The 20,479-nt window shown below is 36.4% G+C and overlaps 1 protein-coding gene across 3 annotated transcripts in view; it reads left to right on the top strand.

Moving 5' to 3' along the window:
• TMEM38B (transmembrane protein 38B) overlaps positions 1–15,334 on the top strand; it is a 56,048-nt gene extending 40,714 nt beyond the window's left edge. For all 3 annotated transcript variants that reach the window (XM_066256597.1, XM_066256595.1, XM_066256596.1), the window contains exons 5-6: positions 2,506–2,623; positions 13,097–15,334. In XM_066256597.1, coding sequence (XP_066112694.1) covers positions 2,506–2,623; positions 13,097–13,312 — 334 coding nt within the window. In that variant the 3' untranslated portion in view covers positions 13,313–15,334. The remainder of the gene's footprint in view (positions 1–2,505; positions 2,624–13,096) is intronic.
• Positions 15,335–20,479: the final 5,145 nt, after the last annotated feature.

Genomic DNA, 20,479 nt, shown 5'->3' with positions numbered 1-20,479 from the left:
AGGTGATAAAATTAGGAGACTTGTTCTTAGGAAATTGTGCTGTCGGGAGAAACTCAAGGGCATTGCTGGACAATTTTTGCTAGTGTTAAAAGGGACTAGGCATGTGATACATGGACCCATTCAGCTATCACAGTGGAATCCAGACTATAGATGGGATTATCTAGGGAGGATCTGTGAAGGACTGTTTTGACTAATGGCATGAATCCCTGTTATACACAGGAGACCCACAAGGTCTTTGAAAATGTTAGATCAGCAGAAATAGTGCCAGCTTGGTTGGACTGAAAGGGACAGAGATAAGATGAAATAAAAGAAGGCTTCAGGCTCCCAAAATTCTATAGGCAGGAAACAGGCTGATAAAACTGCTCAGCTGCAAACGTGCTACCCCTCAAGGAAAAGAAAGAATGACTCTAAGGTTAGAGTTGTGGGCCCAGAGGCTTGAGGCCAGGCACACAGGCTGGAGTCACAGGTGTGAAGGCCAGAGCCATGAGTGCAGAGATTGGAACTGCATTGTCAAAGGGCATAAGCCTCAAGCCATAGAGATTATTCCTAGGCCTCAGAACCTTGTGCAATTTGGCCTGCTGGATTTTAAAATTTTATAGGACCAGTGACCACTTTCTTCATCTGTTTTTTCTCTTTTGGAATGGAAATGCCTATAACTGCTCTTCTATGCCTATTCCACCACTGTATTTTGGAAACAGATAGCTTATTTACTAGTTTCATAGAAAACTACTACGGTATCAGAATTTTCTAAATGCTTCCTGATCTTCCTAACCAATCTCACTGACTTTTTCCTAAATCCCAGCCCTTTTCCAATTCCCTGCCCCAATTTATTGTCTGTGATTCTTGTTCCTCAGATTTATTGCTTCTAGATTTATGCTCTTAGGGAATGCAGTCCAGAATGGAATGTGTGTATGCTAAGAGGATGGTTGTTGTGAGGCACTATAGTACAGAAGTCAAACTATATATTAAGATAGCAAAGTGACATTAAGACAAACCTAATTATCTTATCCTGTTAAAATATCAATTTGGTGTACATTTTATATTATAGTTGTACATGTGTATAATGTACAAATTAATTGATAAACATATATTAGGGAGTGTCTTAAATACCTTTACCAATAGGGATACACAGTCAAAAGTTAAGAGACCACTTTTCCAAAACAGGGGTGCTGCCCAATCACTGTTAAGCAAAGTCCAAACTCCTGTTGCCCAAACCTAACTCTTTTGAATTCAATCCTTAGCTTGTCATAATTAAATTAATAACTTATTTTTTATAGAATGGTTTATAAGGACTTTTAAAAAACTCATATATTTCAGTGTAGCATTCTAAGAGCTTATTAACCTTTTTCTAGTTGTAATTAAGAGCTAGGTAATAATCTGTTACTGACATATGCTTTATATATGTGGCAAATACATGATATGAAAGTAGTGCTTATTTGAAGATTAAAATCTTATAGACTATATATATGTATATATTTCTTTTCTTTTTTGACAGAGACAATGAGAGAGAGAGAGGGACAGATAGGGACCGACAGGATGGAGAGAGATGAGAAGCATCAATTCTTCGTTGTGGCTCCTTAGTTGTTCAATGATTGCTCTCTCATATGTGCCTTGACCGGGAGACTACAGCAGAGTGCTCAAGCCAGCGACCTTGGGCTCTAGCCAGAGACCTTGGGCTTCAAGCCAGCGATCTTTGGGCTCAAGCCAGCGACCATGGGGTCATGTCCATGATTCCACGCTCAAACCAATGACCCTGCACTCAAGCTGGTGAGCCCACGCTCAAGCCGGATGAGCTGCGCTCAAGCAGTGAGCTTGGAGCTCCGAACCTGGGTCCTCCGCGTCCCAGTCTGATGCTCTATCCACTGTGCCACCACCTGGTCAGGCAACATCTTACTGACTTTAAATATTCAGCATTAATTTACCAAGATATTAACTAATGCTAATATTCTTTGCTGGAGTTAGCTTAGTAATGTGCTGGAGTTAGTATTATGAGAGCCAGTTGTGTATTTCTCCTCTCTATTTTACACAGCAGCCTGAAGTTGGTTGTGATGGAAATATTTACACAATGGATATGAGAAAATACTACAAATTAGGGCTTTCTTTTTCTTCCCCTGTCTTACCCAAGGAGCCTGTTTATCATTGTAAGCTTTTTCAGGACTAATCTACTATACTTTCCTAAACTATGCTATGGGACATTGAACTTTCAGATCCTTTGTGGGGAAGTGTTATATGATCAAATATGTTTCAGAAATATTGCATATAGAGATGTATGCAATCAGTCACAATATATATGAACATTCTAAACTCTCTGATAGTTCTGTGATGAAAGGTATTTAATTTTATATAACTTAGCATTTTTAACATTTTATAAGTATATTCACAGAACTAATTTTTGTGTTACATCTATTAATAACATTAAATTAGCATTTTGTAGAGTACTTTTTGAGAATTATAGACATAGATCATGTTTATTACTTACTGACTTAGAGTGTGTTTTATTTTCAGCCCTGCCAAGGTAACCCTGCTGGGGTCAATTATCTTCACATTACAGCACTCCGAGCATCTGGCGATAGCAAGGCATAATCTCATGTTCCTCTATACCTTATTTCTTGTGGTTGCAAAGGTAAGAGTTCAAAGTAGCAATAAATCAGTGTTACAAATTCTGTGTAACCAGAAATCTGCATAACAGGAATTTTTTTTATTGTTACTACAGTCTAAAATGATTAATTTTAGGGAGTTTATTCAGTGAATCTATGACTTTCTGAAACGTTCTCCTATGACTCCTCGTTTTATTTATGCTGAAGGCACCGGGAAAGACTTGCAGATAGCTTACTATTATATCGGAGGCCAAGGGGAGTGGGAAGAGCCAAGGCTGAGCAGAGCCTGCAAAGACAGGCTCCTCTCTTGTAAATTGAGGTACTTAGGTAGATGTTCTCTGAGGTTCCTTTAAGCTTAAAAATTTTGAAATTTCGTATTTGTGGTCAGTCTTTTCTATTATTATTGTCTGGTTCAAAGCTTTACTCCTTCTTGAGGATAAGAGCTAGTATGATATAAAGTCACAGGTTTTAGAGACAAGTTGTCTTAGGTTCAAACCTAGCTTTGCTTTCTAATCCCTGAAGAAGTAAGTCACTTAATGTCTCTGTATCCACATTTCCTCATTTTTATTGTACAATTGTTGAGAAGATTATGATGACCTATGTCATTCTATTACTGTGTCTGATACATTTTAGGGATTTTATTTGCAGTTGTATCATGAGTCTAATTCTGATTTTGTTGCTCTTACCATTATTAGATATTGTTCCCTATTCACAGGTAGACAAAATTAATTTTAAAATATTTTAGATTATTATTTAGGCCTAGAGAAATTTTATAGCTAACTCTGTCTCAGTTTAGATATTTTTGGCAAAAAACTTATCTATAGGATTCTTAAAAGGAAACAGTATACATTATGTAAATTTATGTCTTAGAAAGAACCCAGTCACTATAGGGATCTTTTATTTCTGTTTCAGTAGGCTCTGCAGTGGAGGTGATCCTGGGTGGTAGCCTAGGTAATGAAAATATCTGAGGCCAAATCTTTCCATCTGTCTGCCTCTTCCAGTCCTCAAACTTTGGGCTGTATGTATTTATAACAGTTTTATGGAGATACATTTTATATAATATACAGTTCATGCATTTAAAGTTTACAATTCGATAGTTTTTAGTATAGTTCAGAGTTGTACAACCATCACCACAGTCAATATTTTAATTGTGAATATTAAAATCCTCAACCCAAAAATAAACCTCATACCCATTAGCAGTCACTTCACATTTTCCTTTAATCACCCCAGCTGTAGGGAATCACTGATCTATTTTCTGTTTGTAAATTTGCCTAGTCTTACATTTTATGTAAATGGATCATACAGTATGTGGTTTCTTTCACTTAGCATGATGTTTTTGAGGTTCACCTATGTTGTAGCATGTATCAGTACATCATTCCTTTATATTGCCACATGATATTCCATTGTATGAATATACTATATTTTATTTATCAGTTGATGGATGTTTGGCTAATATGAAAATGAGCTATGGACATTCATATTCAAGTTTTTGTGGGTACATGGGTTAAATTTCTCTTGGCTGTATCACATAGGAATAGAATTACTAGATCAGATAGTAGTATTCTGTGTTTAACCTTTTGAGGAACTTTTGAGGAATTAACCAAGGTGGCTTTATCATTATACATGGGTATATATCCTTTGATTAGATTAAAACTCTGTCCTCAAGATTTATTGTCTAAAAAGACATATGAGACATGCATACTATACTTTTAAACTTTGTGAGGATAGGCATTAGTGTTGTTTTATTCATCATTGCATCTCTAGCATTGTACCAGGTACACATGATAGATTTTTAAAATATATTTGTTGACTGGCCAGTAAATGACCAAAATGCTTTTTAACAGGTCTGTCTGTACTTAATTCTACCATAGTTACTTATCTAAGGTTATACTACAAGATGAACATTCATTTACCCAGCTTATTGAAAAGAACATTTATAAAAATGGAAATCTTAAGATTTAATTTATTTGGTAGTCCTTTTGATTAATGATTATTGATGTCTGAATTAATGATACCACCAATGAAGAAAGCAAAGAATGACCAGAAAACATGGTTGTATATACCATATGGTGTCAGAAGTTTATTATAGAGCAAGGTGACTTTCATTAGAAGGCATGGAGGAAGTCTTAATAGATACTGGGGTTGCACTGCAAAAGATTGTTTGCATTTGGGCAGATGGAAATAGGAAGAAGTATGTTTTGGGTGGAGAGATAGGTTAATTACATAAATTTTGCTTATTTAGATATAAAATATAGATATAATAGTCTTTGAATTATTTATGTGAGGTAGAAGTTATGTTTATTCATTGTACTCTCAGTGCTAGGCACTATAGGGAATTTAAAAAGTACCTAATTACTATTTGCATCCTTAAAGAACTTACATTTTATGTCACATTTTTCTGGGCATTTTTGAAATGATGTAACATGAGATTATATAAAGAATGTAGCAGAGCTTTAAACAGTGTCTTTACTTAAATTAATTTATATTTTAGGATATGTTATAAATTTCAGAATATTTTTAGGGCTTCTACTTTCTTTTGTTCCATCCCCCTCCTTTTTTTTTGTTCCATCCCTTTTTAAGCAAGAGATCATGAAGTCAAATGCTATTTAATTTAGGTAATATGTTTTTCTTTGAATAATTTGTTAAATAAGAAGACCGTTTTATATTTTATTTGTAAAAGAATAAGAGTTCATTTCATTTGTCTCCATTATATTTGTATCACCTTGCTGAACCAAGGCCTGATAAGAGGCTGAATGCACAGAAGTCCGTCCTTGAACTTCCTCGGTCTGTCTCAGCAATAACTCCTGGTGCAGCAGTACTGCTCAGCTGAGTGATGACTCTGCTGGGAGTGGGGCTGCTTTTAAAACACTCAGCTCAAGAAATATTGACTGTAGTCATGCTCTCAGGAAATACGTTCGATCCTGACACTCTTCTCTTTTGGATTTTGTTTAAAAAATGCTATTTTTCTGAAAGTAGGCCATTGTTTTTATCTGAATTCTTTTATCTTTTATTGGCAGTCCATGAAGTCAATAATTTTGCTGGTACATCTTGCTGTAACAATTTATTCTAAAGGATAATTTAATATAAGGAAGTTATTCTTAGATCTTGCCTATAATGGCATACTCAGAGGTTAACATTATATTTAGGTTTTTCTCACTCTATATTCTCTCCAGGTGACCACACTTATATTTATGCCTTTACTGTTTACTTACATGGTAATAACTTCCAGATCTACATCCCATGCTTAAGTATTTGAGGGCAGACCTCAGTCACTTGACTTTCTTTTCTTTGTTTGGTAATTAGTGATTCACTTGCTTGTCTCTGACTAGGCTAAGAGGTCCTTGACGCAGGGACTGCAGCCACTGTTTTTCTGGCAGCAGATGTAATGCACAAGCAGATTATGTAAATCCTGTTGATGGTTGGTTTTAGACTTTGTTAGTGGTGTTCTAATTAAGGTTTGTCTTCTAGAATGTGACCCTTTTGGGGCCTCAATTTTAGCCTAAGGCGGATCTCTGGGCAGTTCGCCTTGCCTAGCCTTGAACTTCAACCTGTCTTCCCAGCACCAAGCAGCTGGCTACTGAGGTGTCTGCGCAACTCTTTGGCATCCCAACTGTTGCTAGGTTTTAAAATCACTTTCTATGCTTACAGTTTAGGGTTGGTAAACTCCTCTAGAAGAGATTACTCCTCAAGGAATTTTGGGCTTCCTTCCATGTGATTCCCTTCTCTTTGAGCTGTATTACCCTCAAATCCTAGACTCTTTGCCCTTCTTAGACTCCAGCCTCAGACTCCTTACCAGGTGTCCCCAAACTACGGCCCGTGGGCCACATGCGGCCCCCTCAGGCCATTTATCCGGCCCCCACTGCACTTCCGGAAGGGGCACCTCTTTCATTGGTGGTCAATAAGAGGAGCACTGTATGTGGCAGCTCTCCAATGGTCTGAGGGACAGTGAACTGGCCCCCTGTGTAGAAAGTTTGAGGACCCCTGCAGGACTTCTGCTTTTTATTCCTTTATGCTGTGAATGTATACATATCCTTAAAGAAAAAGCCAGTGGTGAATGTGGAGTTTACCTTGTCCAGCTTCCTTTCTCTTAGAGATCACACCCCTTCAAGATCTGCCTGAATTGGTGGTTCTCCAGTGCCTTTTAATGGTGGTTTTATGTATGTCTGCCTTTAATATTGACTTTGATGAAAGACTGAGTCTGATGAAAGGGATTTAGCAGTGGTGGGCCTGATGTCCACGTGCATGCATTAAAAAGTACTGTTTTATTTTTTTATGCTTATTGAGGTCAAATTCACATAGTGAAATCAAGTATTCAAAGTATAAAATTCAGTGATAGTACATTCAGTGTTGTGTATGCATGCATTTTTAATTTATATAATGACAATTGTACATTATAGCTCTTGTTCTTTGTTTCATTTTCACTTTGTCTCATTTTGCTTTAAGAATATTTTCATATTTTTTGCTTATTACCTTTAATAATTGTACAGTACACATTTCTTTTCCCCATTTCTCTAATGATGGACACCACTTTGTCTCCAGCTCCCCATTACCTACACTATATTGCAGTTAATAAGAATTTGTTCTTGATTCCATTGTCCTTAAGAAAGTTGATTATGTGAGACCTAAAATTTTTCTAGTTTGATTCATTATTTGAGATCTGTTGGAGGAATAGACCCCTGGACATTCATGGGCTTTTTGGAACCATCCCAGTTCTCTAAAGTTCTCTCCACAGATCCATTTTGACACCAGTCTAATTTCTTTAGCTAATACAAATATCTCTGAGCACAGCATGTTCTATCAGATAAAGGATTGGTAGCACTCTTCATTACACCTCTCAATGTTTGGTTATATATATATATATATATATGAAGAAATTGAATGATTAGAAACTTTCTATAGTACCTCCCAGTGGCCATATTCTGCTATTCACTGAAAGTCTGTGATATTAGATATGATACAATGCAGTATTTTTAGTGATTAAACTCAAAATCTGGATGTTCCAAACTGCTTTACCACTTATTTAGCTCTGTGACGTTGGGAAAATTATTTAAACTGTCAGAGCCTTGGTTCAGTATCTATATAATGAGAGTAATAATAGAGTGGTTGTTGGGTTAATTTAAACAGAATAAGGTAATTTAAAGTACTTATCACAGTTCTGGGACATGTTAATTAAGTGCATAGTAATGATAGGTAGACTATAGATTATATTTTATCTTCTTACTTCCTCTGAATACTAAATGTATTTTTGTGGTTATACTGTTTATTTTATATTCAAAAAACATGATACCTTGGGATGCTTTATTTTCTGTTCATTAAATATAAATTTATAGAGAACAGAGATTTTCCAGACCCCAGCTTAAAGTTTACTTCTACAGAAGATTAAATTAAGAACACATTTTGAACACAGTGAGAACTTCAATGAAGAAAATAGAAAATATGAGGAAGTATAAATTAGAAGTCATAGAGCTGAAGAATACAATAACTGAGCTGAAAAATGCACAAGAGGAGCCCGGCATCAGACTAGATGAAGCAGAAGAAAAGATCAGTGAACTCAACAACAGGGCAGTAGAACTCACCAATGAAAAACGTAAAAAGAATTAAAACAAAAACTAATGATGGCTTAAGAGACTTAGGAGACAACATCAAGCAGACTCACATTTTCATTATAGGTGTCAGTTTTTGTGTGTGGCAATTTTTAAGTTATTACTAGTTTTTATTTAATATTGATTTTAGAGGGAGGGCAGGAGAGGGAGAGAGAGAGAAAAACATTGATTTGTTGTTTTACTTTTCTTTGCATTAATTGGTTGACTCCTGTATGTGCACTAAATGGGAATTGAATCTACAGCCTTGATGTATCAGTATGGTGCTCTAACCAGTTGAGCTACTTGGTCAGGGTAAGTTATTAGTTTTTTGGTGTTTTTTTTTTTACAGAGACAGAGAGAGAGTCTGAGAGAGGGATAGATAGGGACAGACAGGAACAGAGAGAGATGAGAAACATCAATCATTAGTTTTTCATTGCGACACCTTAGTTGTTCATTGATTGCTTTCTCATATGTGCCTTGACTGGGGGGCTACAACAAACCGAGTAACCCCTTACTCAAGCCAGCGACCTTGGGTCCAAGCTGGTGAGCTTTGCTCAAACCAGATGAACCTGTGCTCAAGCTGGTGACCTCAGGGTCTTGAACCTGGGTCCTCCGCATCCCAGTCCAATGCTCTATCCACTGTGCCACCGCCTGGTCAGGCAAGTTACTAGTTTTTAAAATCAGAACTTTTAAATAGAAGTTGACCAAAATATCACAGAATTTTGAGACCCATTAAAACAAACTTTAATGGGAAAAATACAAAAGGAAAGGAGAGAGAGAAGGGGCAGAAAATTTATCTGAAAAAATAATGGCTTAAAACTTTCCTAATTAGGGAAGGAAAGAGACATACAGATAAAAGAAGCCCAGAGAGTTATAGATAAGAGGAACTTAAAAAGACCTATACCAAGACACATTATAATTAAAATGTCAAATGTTAAAGACAAGGAGAAAATCTTAAAAGGAGCAAGAAGAAAACAACTTGTTATGTATTAGGAAACCCTCATAAGACTTAGAGATTTTTCAACAGAAACTTTGCAGGCCAGAAGGTTGTGGCATAGTATGTTCAAAGTGCTGGAATGAACAAACAAGCAAACAAACAAAACACAACCTTTTAATCAAGAACACTACTCGGTAAACTTACTCAGAATTGAAGGAGAGGTCGCTGCTTCGAAATCCTGGACTTGCCCTGTCAAGGCACATACAAGAAACAATGATTACGAGTTGATGCTTCCTGCCACCCCACCCTCTTTCTCTCTCACTCTCCCCTCTATTTAAAATATCAATAAATAAAATATATATGTTTTTAAACAGGGACAGAGAGAGAGAGAGACAGAGAGAGGGATAGATAGGGACAGACAGACAGGAACGGAGAGAGATGAGAAGCATTAATCATCAGTTTTTTGTTGCGACACCTTAGTTCAGGGGTCCCCAAACGTTTTACACAGGGGGCCAGTTCACTGTCCCTCAGACCATTGGAGGGCCGGACTAAAAACTATGAACAAATCCCTATACACACTGCACATATTTTAAAGTAAAAAAACAAAATGGAAACAAATACAATATTTAAAATAAAGAACAAGTAAATCTAAATCAGCAAACTGACCAGTATTTCAATGGGAACTATGGGCCTGCTTTTGGCTAATGAGATGGTCAATGTCCGGTTCCATATTTGTCACTGTTTGCCGTAACAAGTGATATGATGCGCTTCTATAGCCATGACGCGAGCGTCCAGTGTCACCGTGCTTTGCGGCGCCGCCACATACTGGACTCCAGGAGCACAGGATGCGGATGCATCCTATGCTCTTCTCATTGACCGCCAATGAAAGAGGTGCCCCTGCCGGAAGTGTGGCGGGGGCCGGATAAATGGCCTTAGGGGGCCGCATGTGGACCGGCTGTAGTTTGGGGACCCCTGCCTTAGTTGTTCATTGATTGCTTTCTCATATGTGCCTTGACCACGGGCCTTCAGCAGACCTAGTAACCCCTTGCTCAAGCCAGCGATCTTGGGTCCAAGCTGGTGAGCCTTTTGCTTAAGCCAGATGAGCCCGCGCTCAAGCTGGCGACCTCGGGGTCTCAAACCTGGGTCCTCTGCATCCCAGTCCGACGCTCTATCCACTGCGCCACTGCCTGGTCAGGCAATAAATAAAATATTTAAAAAAATATATCTAAAAAACCAAAAAGAATTGAAGAAGAATTGAAGAGTTTTCCAGATAAGGAAATGCTAAAGCTCATCATTACGTGATTTATCTTATAAGAAATGGTAAAAGGGCTTCTTTAAGCAGAAAAGAAAGAGTGATTATTAGTAACAAGAAAACATGAAAGTTTATATGTCACTAATAAAGGTGAATATATGGTAAAAATAGTGGATTAATCACTTATGAAGCTAGTATGAAGGTTAAAAGACAACAGCTATAAATACAATGATTGAAGGACACATGAGATAAAAAGGTGTAAAATGGACATTAAAAACATGGGGCAGGTTAGGGTAAAAATGTCGAGCTTTACAATATATTCAAACTTAGGTTATTTTCAATGTAAAATAGACTGTTATAATTGTAAAATTGTTAGATGTTAACCGTATGGTAAGCACAGACCCATAATGGATACAAAAGATAATGTGAAAGGAGTATTAGCATACCACTAAAGAAAGTCACTGAACCAGAAAGCAAAGGAGTAAGAGAGGAAGAAAGGAACAGAGAGAAACTACAAAACAGCCAGAAAACAATCAACAAAATGACAATAAGTGCATGCCTGTTCTTAATGACTTTAAATGTAAATGGACTAAACCCTCCAATCAAAAGATGTAGAGTGGCTGAATGGAGAGCCCAGAAATAAACTCACACACATATGGTCAATTAATTTATGCCAAAGGCGTTAAGAGTATGCAATGGAAAAAGGATAGGCTCTTTAATAGTTAGTGTTGGAAAAACTGGACAGCCACATCCAAAAGAATGAAACCGAATCCCTATCTCACATAATACACAAAAATCAACTTAAAATACACTACAAACTTGAACAGAAGACCAGAAACTATAGAAGTTCTAGAAGAAAACATAGACAGTAAGCTTCTTGACTTGGTCCTGGTGATGATTTTTTTAAAATCTGACACCAAAATCAAAGGTAGTGAAAGTATAAAAATAAACCAGTGGAACTATTTAAAACCAAAAAGCTTCTTCTGCACAGCAAAAGAAGCCATTAACAAAATGAAAACCTGTTGAATGGGAGAAAATATATGCACATCATATATTTGAGAAGGGGTAATATATAAAAAAATATAAAGAATTCATACAACTCAGCAAAAAACAAAAAAAATTAAAAAATGGGCAATGGCCTGACCAGGTGGTGGCGCAGTGGATAGAGCGTCAACTTGGTATGCTGAAGACACAGGTTTGAGACTCTCAGGTCACCAGCTTGAGTGCGGGCTCATCTGGCTTGAGCATGGGCTCACCAGCTTGAGCTTGGGGTCGCCGGCTTGAGTGTGGGATCAGAGACGTGACCCCATGGTTGCTGGCTTGAGCCCAAGGTCACTGGCTCAGCTGGACACCCTGGTCAAGGCACATACGAGAAAGCAATCATTGTACAATTATGATGCTGCAACTGAGTTGATGCTTCTCATCTTTCTCCCTTTCTTTCTGTCTGACCCTGTCTCCCTCTCTCTCAAAAAAAAAAAAAGTGGAGCCAAAGGACCCAAAAAGACCATTTCTTAACAAAGAAAACATACAAATGGCCAACAGGTACATGAAAAGATGCTCAACATCACTGTTTACCAGGGAACTGTAAAACAAACACCTATTAAAATGACTATTATCAAAAAGACAAGAAAGAATAAGTTTTGGTGATGATATGGAGAAAAGGGAACCCTTGTTCATTGTTGGTGGGAATGTAAATTGGCACACTACTATGGAAATCGGTGTGGAGGTTCCTCAGAAAATTAAAATTAGAACTACCATATCATTTAACATTCTACTTCAGGGTGTTTGAAGAAAATGAAAGTGCTAAGTCAAAAAGATATATGCCACCCTCGGGGTTGGGGGAGGGCAGGGGCACAAAGAAAACCAGTTAGAAGGTGATGGAAGACAATTTGACTTTGGGTGATGGGAATGCAGCATAATCAAATGTCAAAATAACCTAGAGATGTTTTCTCTGAACATATGTACCCTGATTTATCAATGTCACCCATTAAAATTAATAAAAAAAAGATATATGCCACCCTCATTTTAATTGCAGCATATTTACAGTTGCCAAGATACGGAAACAACTTAAGTGTCACTGGATGAATGAAGACTATGGTGGATATGTGTATAGTGAAGTATTATTCAGCCATAAAAAGGAATGAGATCTTGCCATTTGTGAAAAAATGTATGGACTTTGAAGGCATTATGCTAAGTGAAATAAGTCAAACAAAGACAAATACAGTATGATCTCTCATATATGGAATTCAAAAATTAAAGAAAGAAACCTCAAGTTCATAGATACAGAGAAGAGAAATTGGTAGTTGCCAGAGGCAGGGTGTGATGGTGGGCCAAATGGATATGAAGGGTGTCAAAAGGTACAAATTTCCAGTTATAAATTAAGACATTGGGATGTAATGTCCAGCATGGTGACTATAGTTAATAATACTATATTGTATATTTGAAAGTTGCTAAGAGAATAGATCTTAAAAATTCTCATCTGAAGAAAAAATAATTTTTTGTAATTATGTATGGTGATGGATGTTAACTAGACTAATTGTGATCATTTCACAGAAATACATATATGGAATCATGTGTTGTACACCTGAAACTAACATCATGTTATATGTCATTTACACCTCAATAAAAAAGAACACATTTTGAAATTTTTTCTGTTATTACTTTTCCCTCTCAGTTTTAAGAAAGCAAAAAATTTGTATTTAAATTCAAAATTGAACTTTTTTTCCAGGTAATCATGATGACTTCAGAGACTGCTACTGTGCCTTTTGCTTCTTTCGAGGATACATTGAATCGGATATTTTTTGGCTGGCAGCAGCAGTTCTTACCAAGTGAAGAGAAAAGTAAAATAGAATCATCTTTCAGTGATACTGGTTCATCGACCTCAAAAGCTGTAGCTGGTACTTCAGATAAAGTTAAAAAGAAACGTACTAAGAAGACTGAGTAAATTTACTTGATGAGTGTTAGAAGACAAAAAAATAATTTCTTATTTACTTGTCAGATTGTGATAAATATTTCTATTGTAAAATGATGTGAAATAAAGATTTTATATAAACAGTGCAGGTGACAAAAAGAAAGAACTTCTTTCTGTGTCAGGAAACTATCCCTTCCTGGATTGTAATTCCTGAGTGTTACGAGTATATCATGTGAAATTGTTTTTCTAAGTTATGTAAAAATATTCTATTGTGCTTATTTTATAGTTTTATATTGATAAAATCAGGCTAGGTTTTTTTAATGTTAGGTAATTTTTTAATTAAGGTAAACCTACTATTGCAAAATTACAGAAAGCCCTTTTGTTTTATTTAGTTTTTAAAAAAATCTATTTGAACTTTAGTTCAGCAGAATAAACTTTTATTTCACATTACTATTATAATTTCTAGATATGGAAAACAATTCCTGTTTAATTTTGAACACTGGGAAGAAGTGAACTTTACCTAAATCACTTTATATTACAAATGAAAATAAATTATTAGTTTATATTTCACATATAACATTGTATATTTTGTCCACATTAAGTGGAAATATATAAAAATCTTATTAAATTTTTTATAGTAGTTTGTTTCAGTGAGAACATAGTAATAGTATGAATATTGATGTTTTTTTCCCCAAAATAAAGGGTTGTAATTTTTAATAAATTACTAATCCTGTTTTGCTTTGTAAGTTTCATTTGAGAAGCTTATAGTTTTCTCCTTAAAACACATTTATTTTACATATTCTTTCTGATCTAAGTTGGTTTGAATACATTGATGGTAGTATTGTCTTAATGACTCAACAAAAAGTGTTAACTTCAATTTAAAAATTTTCCCTTTATCTCTCTTCTAATAGAAACTTTAGTTTTCTAGTTGAAATGTCTCTGACTATTTACATATGTTTATATTATTATTATTATTATTATTATTATTATTATTATTTTGTGACAGAGACAGGGAGAGGGACAGATAGGGACAAACAGGAAGGGAGAGAGATGAGAAGCATCAATTCTTCATTGCGGCACCTTAGTTGTTCATTGATTGCTTTCTCATATGTGTCTTGACCGGGGAACTACAGCCGACTGAGTGACCCCTTGCTTAAGTCAGCGACCTTGGGCTCAAGCCGGTGAGCCTTGCTCAAACCTGATGAGCCTGTGCTCAAGCTGGCAACCTTGGGGTTTCAAACCTGGGCCCTCGGTGTTCCAGTCCGACACTCTTATCCACTGCACCACTGCCTGGTCAGGCTGTTTATATTGTATTTTAATCTGTGTGTACATGTATTATTAATTTCATTTTATTTTAAATTAAAAATTAAAATTAAAAATATTTAAAATAAAAAATAATTAGAGCTGAAAATGCTTAGCTCTAATGAGAATTGCCCCTGGGCATTGGGCAGTAACCAGTTAACCAAGAAGAAACAGAAACTAAAATCTCATATGGTAGTCCAGTTGAATGAAGAATGATGACATTAAATATGTTTTTTTCTAGATTCTCTTGCTATATTTTATAGTTTAAAAGTCCAGTTAAAAACTCTGTGACTGACATTTCTTCTCTCCAGACCATGAGCCTGCTACCTGCCAAGAATTAGTATGTATCTGATACTTTTGGATGGCTAAGTACTTAAATGACATTCAAATTATAACTTTTTTTTTTACCTTAAAACACTTTTTCAAAATTTAAAACATTTTTATCAAATACAAACACCAGCAGGGACTGTACTTTTACTTGCTAAAAAATTTTTTTCTTGTGGGGTGGTGGTAGGACCTTTGATAGCTTTTGGATGCTAAGGAGTTTATTTTTAATACTGTGACTGAAGGCAATAAATACTTAAAGAGTTCTTTATTATATTTGATACTCTTGTGGTTGAGAACTTTTCAAAATTAACATGTTACTAATTGTTGACTTAGTTTTGAAGTTTGGGCTTGACTGTAGTTGAAATGGGAGGAATCTTGTTTCACACTTGTATTAAAGACAAATTTATTAAAATAAGTTACTTAGTACCAATGGAGTATGACATTATTTTTATGATTTTTAAAAAGTATTTTTCTTGTGTTCAGCATTCAGAACTCATCTGGTATTTTGACAGATAGAGTAGATACCAAATGATTACTGTCCAAATGGGACACTGATACAAACGTTTAAATCTACGCAAGCTTTTTAAAGCCTTCCATTCAAGGTTCTTAGGAGGAAGCTGTACTGGAGAACAGGGCTTGGGCCTGTCACCTCCTACCCTGAATCACCCCATGCTGCCGAGAGACTTGGCTGAATTTGCAAAGCAGATTGTTAGACTCCTTAACCAGCATGTAGCACTAGGAGGCTGTTGCCTGGCTTAACAGCCAGTTATTGGTAGCCCGGGAAAGGCAAGATCTGTAGATCTCCTTACTTAAAGGGAGAGAAGAAGCGGATAAAAAGAACATGGGCTGGCTTACCTTGGTGATCTCCCACTCTAATAAAATACGGCCAAATGAATATCAAATTCTGACTTACTAGATTAATCATTCTTTCTTGCTGAGGAGGAAGGCTGGAGAGGGCCAAATATGCAGAATGGGTGTATTAGAGTGGAAATTCCAGGCAGAGACCAAAAAAGCAGAGAATGAGAGAAGAGGGGAGATATTTCCTCTTTAGTGTATTTTTTATTTACTCCTTCAAGGCCCAACTCCATTTCATTAAAATCTTCAAATCACAAATTGATTACAGTTGAATAATAGGTTGGCAATGGAATGTGTTCAAGAATGCCTTCCTTGCTCACTGTTCCCTGGGTTTATAGTCCACTGGTAGGGAGACAGAATAATCTAACAAATGAGTTCTTGTGGTGATACTGAAGATCATGAATAAATAGTAAGTGGAATACAAGGATAGAAAATGAGGGAGTTGGGGTGTTTGTTAAATAGGATTGCTAGAGAAGGCCTTTCTGTTAAAAATGCATTTAATGAGACTTGAAGGGAGCAAGCCAGGCAGACATGTGAGTAAGTGCAAGGGTCATTCAGTTTCTTCATAACCTTCAGTTAGATTTTATATATATATATATATATATATATATATATATATATATATATATATATATGGGTTTTTTTTTAATTTTAAAATTTTTTTCTTCTTTTCTGAGTTGAGAGGAGGGGAGATAGACTCCCACATGCGCCCTCACCAGGATCCACCCAGCAACCCCCATATGGGGCCAATGCTCTGTCCATCTGGGGTCATGCTCATAACTGAGCTATTTTTAGCACCTGAGGCAGAGCCTCCACGGAGTCATCCTCAGTGTCTGAGCGATGTACTCGAACCAATGGAGCCATGGCTGCAGGAAAGTAAGAGAGAACGAGAGAGAAGGAGGAGGGGGTGGAGAAGCAGATGGCCACTTCTGTGTGCCCTGACTGGGAATTGAACCCGGGACATCCACATGCCAGGTTGACACTACCACTGAGCCAACAGGCCAGGGCCATATATATTTTTTCAAAAATTACTGAATTTCTTTTTCTTTTTTTTTTTTACAAGGACAGAGAGAGAGTAAGAGAAAGGGGCAGCTAAGGACAGACAGACAGTAACGGAGAGAGATGAGAAGCATCAATCATTAGTTTTTTGTTGAGGAACCTTAGTTGTTCATTGATTGCTTTCTCATATGTGCCTTGACCGTGGGCCTTCAGCAGACGTGTAACCCCTTGCTCAAGCCAGCGACCTTGGGTCTAAGCTGGTGAGCTTTGCTCAAACCAGATGAGCCCGCGCTCAACCTGGCAACCTCGGGGTCTTGAACCTGGGTCCTCCACATCCCAGACGGACGCTCTATCCACTGCGCCACTGCCTGGTCAGGCAATTTTTCTTGTTAAGTACAATTTCACTCTTGTAATTTTAAAGTTTTTTTAGGCCACTCTTGTAATTTTTAACAGACATTTCTTGAATAGAATTTATTTTTGTTTTCACAGTTTTTTCTCTTCAGGTAAAATTTACATATGATGAAATGCATCCATCGTAAGTATATGCTTAAAGAGTTTTGACATCTGCCTAGAACTGCATAGCCTAATCTATCAAGATACAGAGCATTGCCAGTGCCTCAGGAAGTTCCTTTTCACTTAATCCCTTCCTCAACTAAACATAAATAGAATCACGCAATATGTTCTCTTTTGCATGCTCAGCATAAGGGTTTTGAAATTCATTCATCTTGTTGCCTTTGTCAGTAGTTCATTCCTTTTTAATTGCTTGGTAGCGTTCTACTATATGAATATGCCACAGATTGTTTATCCTGATGCACACCAGGGCTCTTTCTAGTTTGGGAGGTTTTGAATAAGCTACTATGAACATTTTTGTACAAATCTAGGTGAAGACACATTTTTACTTCTTTTGGGCAAGTACTTAGATGTAGAACTACGTTCAGAATTATTAAAAACTGCTAGTCATTTCCCCCTCAATGGTTGTGCCATTTTATGCCCACAACAATGTGTGAGACTTCAGTTGTCCTACATCCTTACAAAAGATTAGTGTTTTCAAACATTTTAATTTTGTCTATTTTCAGTGAGTGGTTGTGATTTTTTGGTTTTCATTTGCATTTTCCTGATGATTAATGATATAGAGCACTTTTTTTTTTTTTGGTGTGGCTTATTGGCCATGTGTTTATCTCCCTCTGTAAAGTCTTTTCAGATCTTTAACCCATGTTTTATTAGATTTGTTTTTATTATTAAGCTTTAGGAGTTCTTTATATATCTTGGATATTGGTCCTTTTTCAAACAAGTATTTTGAACTTTCTGTCTGGTCTGTGGCTTACAGATTCATTTTTTATATGATGTCTTTTAATGAGCATAGGTTTTTAATTTTGAAGAAATCTAACTTCTCAGTATTTTGTATTGTTTTCTATGTATTAAGAAACTTGATTACTTCCAACTCATGACGATGTTTGCCCATCTGAGGAATCCGACTTACAGGAGCATCTGTCTTTTATTCTGAGAAACACTGAAAAGAGAACACTTTTCTTTTATGTAAATTAATAATTCTGTTGCTTAGCAAGTCATTTAGCCCTAATTTTTAAATTTTGCTTTTTGAAAATTATTGCACACCTTATATATGTGATAACTTTTTCTGAGCTTGTGCTACATTCTATGCATTAAAGGAATTTAGGACTTTTTTGTATGTATCTATTTATAGACATTTTGTAGGCAGGCTTGACCTTGGCTTATCATAACATATTTAAAAGAGATGTTTTAATAAGATATTTAAAATATTACCATAAGGATATGGTAATATTTAAAACATTTTTAAAAAATGAAATAAAATACTAAGCTCATTGTAGGTATGGCACTGTTTGGGAAGGTGGTGGTTCATATTGAAATACATAATCCATTAGTGTATATATATGGTGACAGAGTGTGGACTAATGATCTGATGGGAAAATCAGTAGACCTTAGATTAATTTAAATGGCAGACTATCCAATAAATCAACAGTACAAAGTTATGTGGCACACATAACGGAAGAGAACTACTACTTTCTTCTACACTTAACTAAGATTTTATCTGGATCAAGAAAAATTAAGCAATTCATATGTTGGTATTATCAGCAAACAATAGTTTGGTGGAGGGGAGAGGATGGGAGGATATTTGTTTTTTTTTATAACTATTTCATGTGATCATCAGTTTGACTTAAAAATTCAGCCCTATCTCAGTAAAAATAGACTGTGGATTGAAACTTCTTGAAATGAAATGAAATAGAAGGACTGCTACAATGGCTGATGGGCAGCATTGTTGTATTGACATCTTAATGAGCTGTTAGAGAAAGTACATAGCATCTTGATTAAATTTTCAAAGGATGTTAGGTGTTATGAAAGCCTGTGATGACAGGAAAAATTTAAAGATAAATAATATGCTTGGAAAAATGATTCAGCTTAAAAATATAAGTATACATCTGGGATCTATTATATAATGCTCAAGCCTAAGGACATCTGCATGTATTTTGTAATAAACTTTGAATAATGAAAATTAATGGAACATTAACATGTTATAGTTCTTATTTTGAACAGCGTGACATTTTGAGGGTTATATGACTGAAGAAGAGAGAATAATTCATGTTAGAAGACAAGCAGCAGTCTTTGCCATGACTGCTGACCCTAAAGGACTGTTTTGAAAATATTGTATGTGAAACTGTTTTTAAAACCTTGTTTCACAGAGAAGAGTCCAGTTAATTTACGGGTGAAACCAGAGTTCTGCGCAGTTTGGAGTACAAATAATGTGTGCCAGTCATTTCCCACGTAGAATGCTTGATTGAATCCCACAGGCCAGTAAGACAAGTTCAGAAGTCCATTTTCCTCGTTACACTTGCTGTGTTTTATTGTTATTATGATGGTGTGATGAGGTGATGGTATTATTAAGGAGGAGTTGAGTCACTCTGTATGGCATTCTGACTCATGCAATTAAATCTCATTTCTGTCACACACTACTATGCCGTTATCATTCACAATCTGTGTCTGATCTTCCATGTTCTCATTTGGCTACATGTCCTCAGAAGCTCCCATTATTCTTCCCTGGGATTGCAGAGTAGGTGTTATAAAACCATTTGTGGTAACTAAATCCATTTGAACACAGTACTAAAAAAAAAAAAAAAAAAAAAAAGACATCCTTGCCTCCCCCCAATTTGGTTGTGTGTTCAAGTTTGGCCCTGCCTCCTTATCTGGAGCAGTGTTGTTAATGCACTCTCAGTAAAGGAGATGTTTAAGACAAACTGCCCAGGATCTTTAATTTCCACTTTCTCTTTGAACCAAATCCACAGGATGCCCCGCCACCCTGGGGCAGTGGAAATGGCACGGATTGAGTTGATGGTCACTCCTTAGAGATGGTAAAGGTTTGAGTCTATAGGTGGTGGTGGGCTGAGCAGTGGAGAAATGTTGGGCAGAAGGTGTAGCCGCAGGGACAAGGCTGAGAATTTCCTAGAAAGAGATGAGATGCCTAAGAGGGGATCCAGGGAGTTCAAGTGCGTTCTGTGCTGGCATACTCACCCCCAAATATTAGTTCTGAAATAAGGTGGCAGAGGCAAATCTGCTCTAGTTGCCGTCAAGGCTGCCAAGGTGAAGTTCCTTCACAGCTGTTGTTCAAAGGACAGTCATTCTGAGTTATATGTCACTGAAGATGTTTTAATTCCCTAGTAGAAGAACTCTTAGCAATCCACTCTC

This window comes from Saccopteryx bilineata, chromosome 2, assembly GCF_036850765.1.
Source record: "Saccopteryx bilineata isolate mSacBil1 chromosome 2, mSacBil1_pri_phased_curated, whole genome shotgun sequence".
Classification (NCBI taxonomy): domain Eukaryota; kingdom Metazoa; phylum Chordata; class Mammalia; order Chiroptera; family Emballonuridae; genus Saccopteryx; species Saccopteryx bilineata.
The sequence above is the reverse complement of the archived record's forward strand: the minus strand, read 5'-3'. Positions and strand labels throughout refer to the sequence as shown.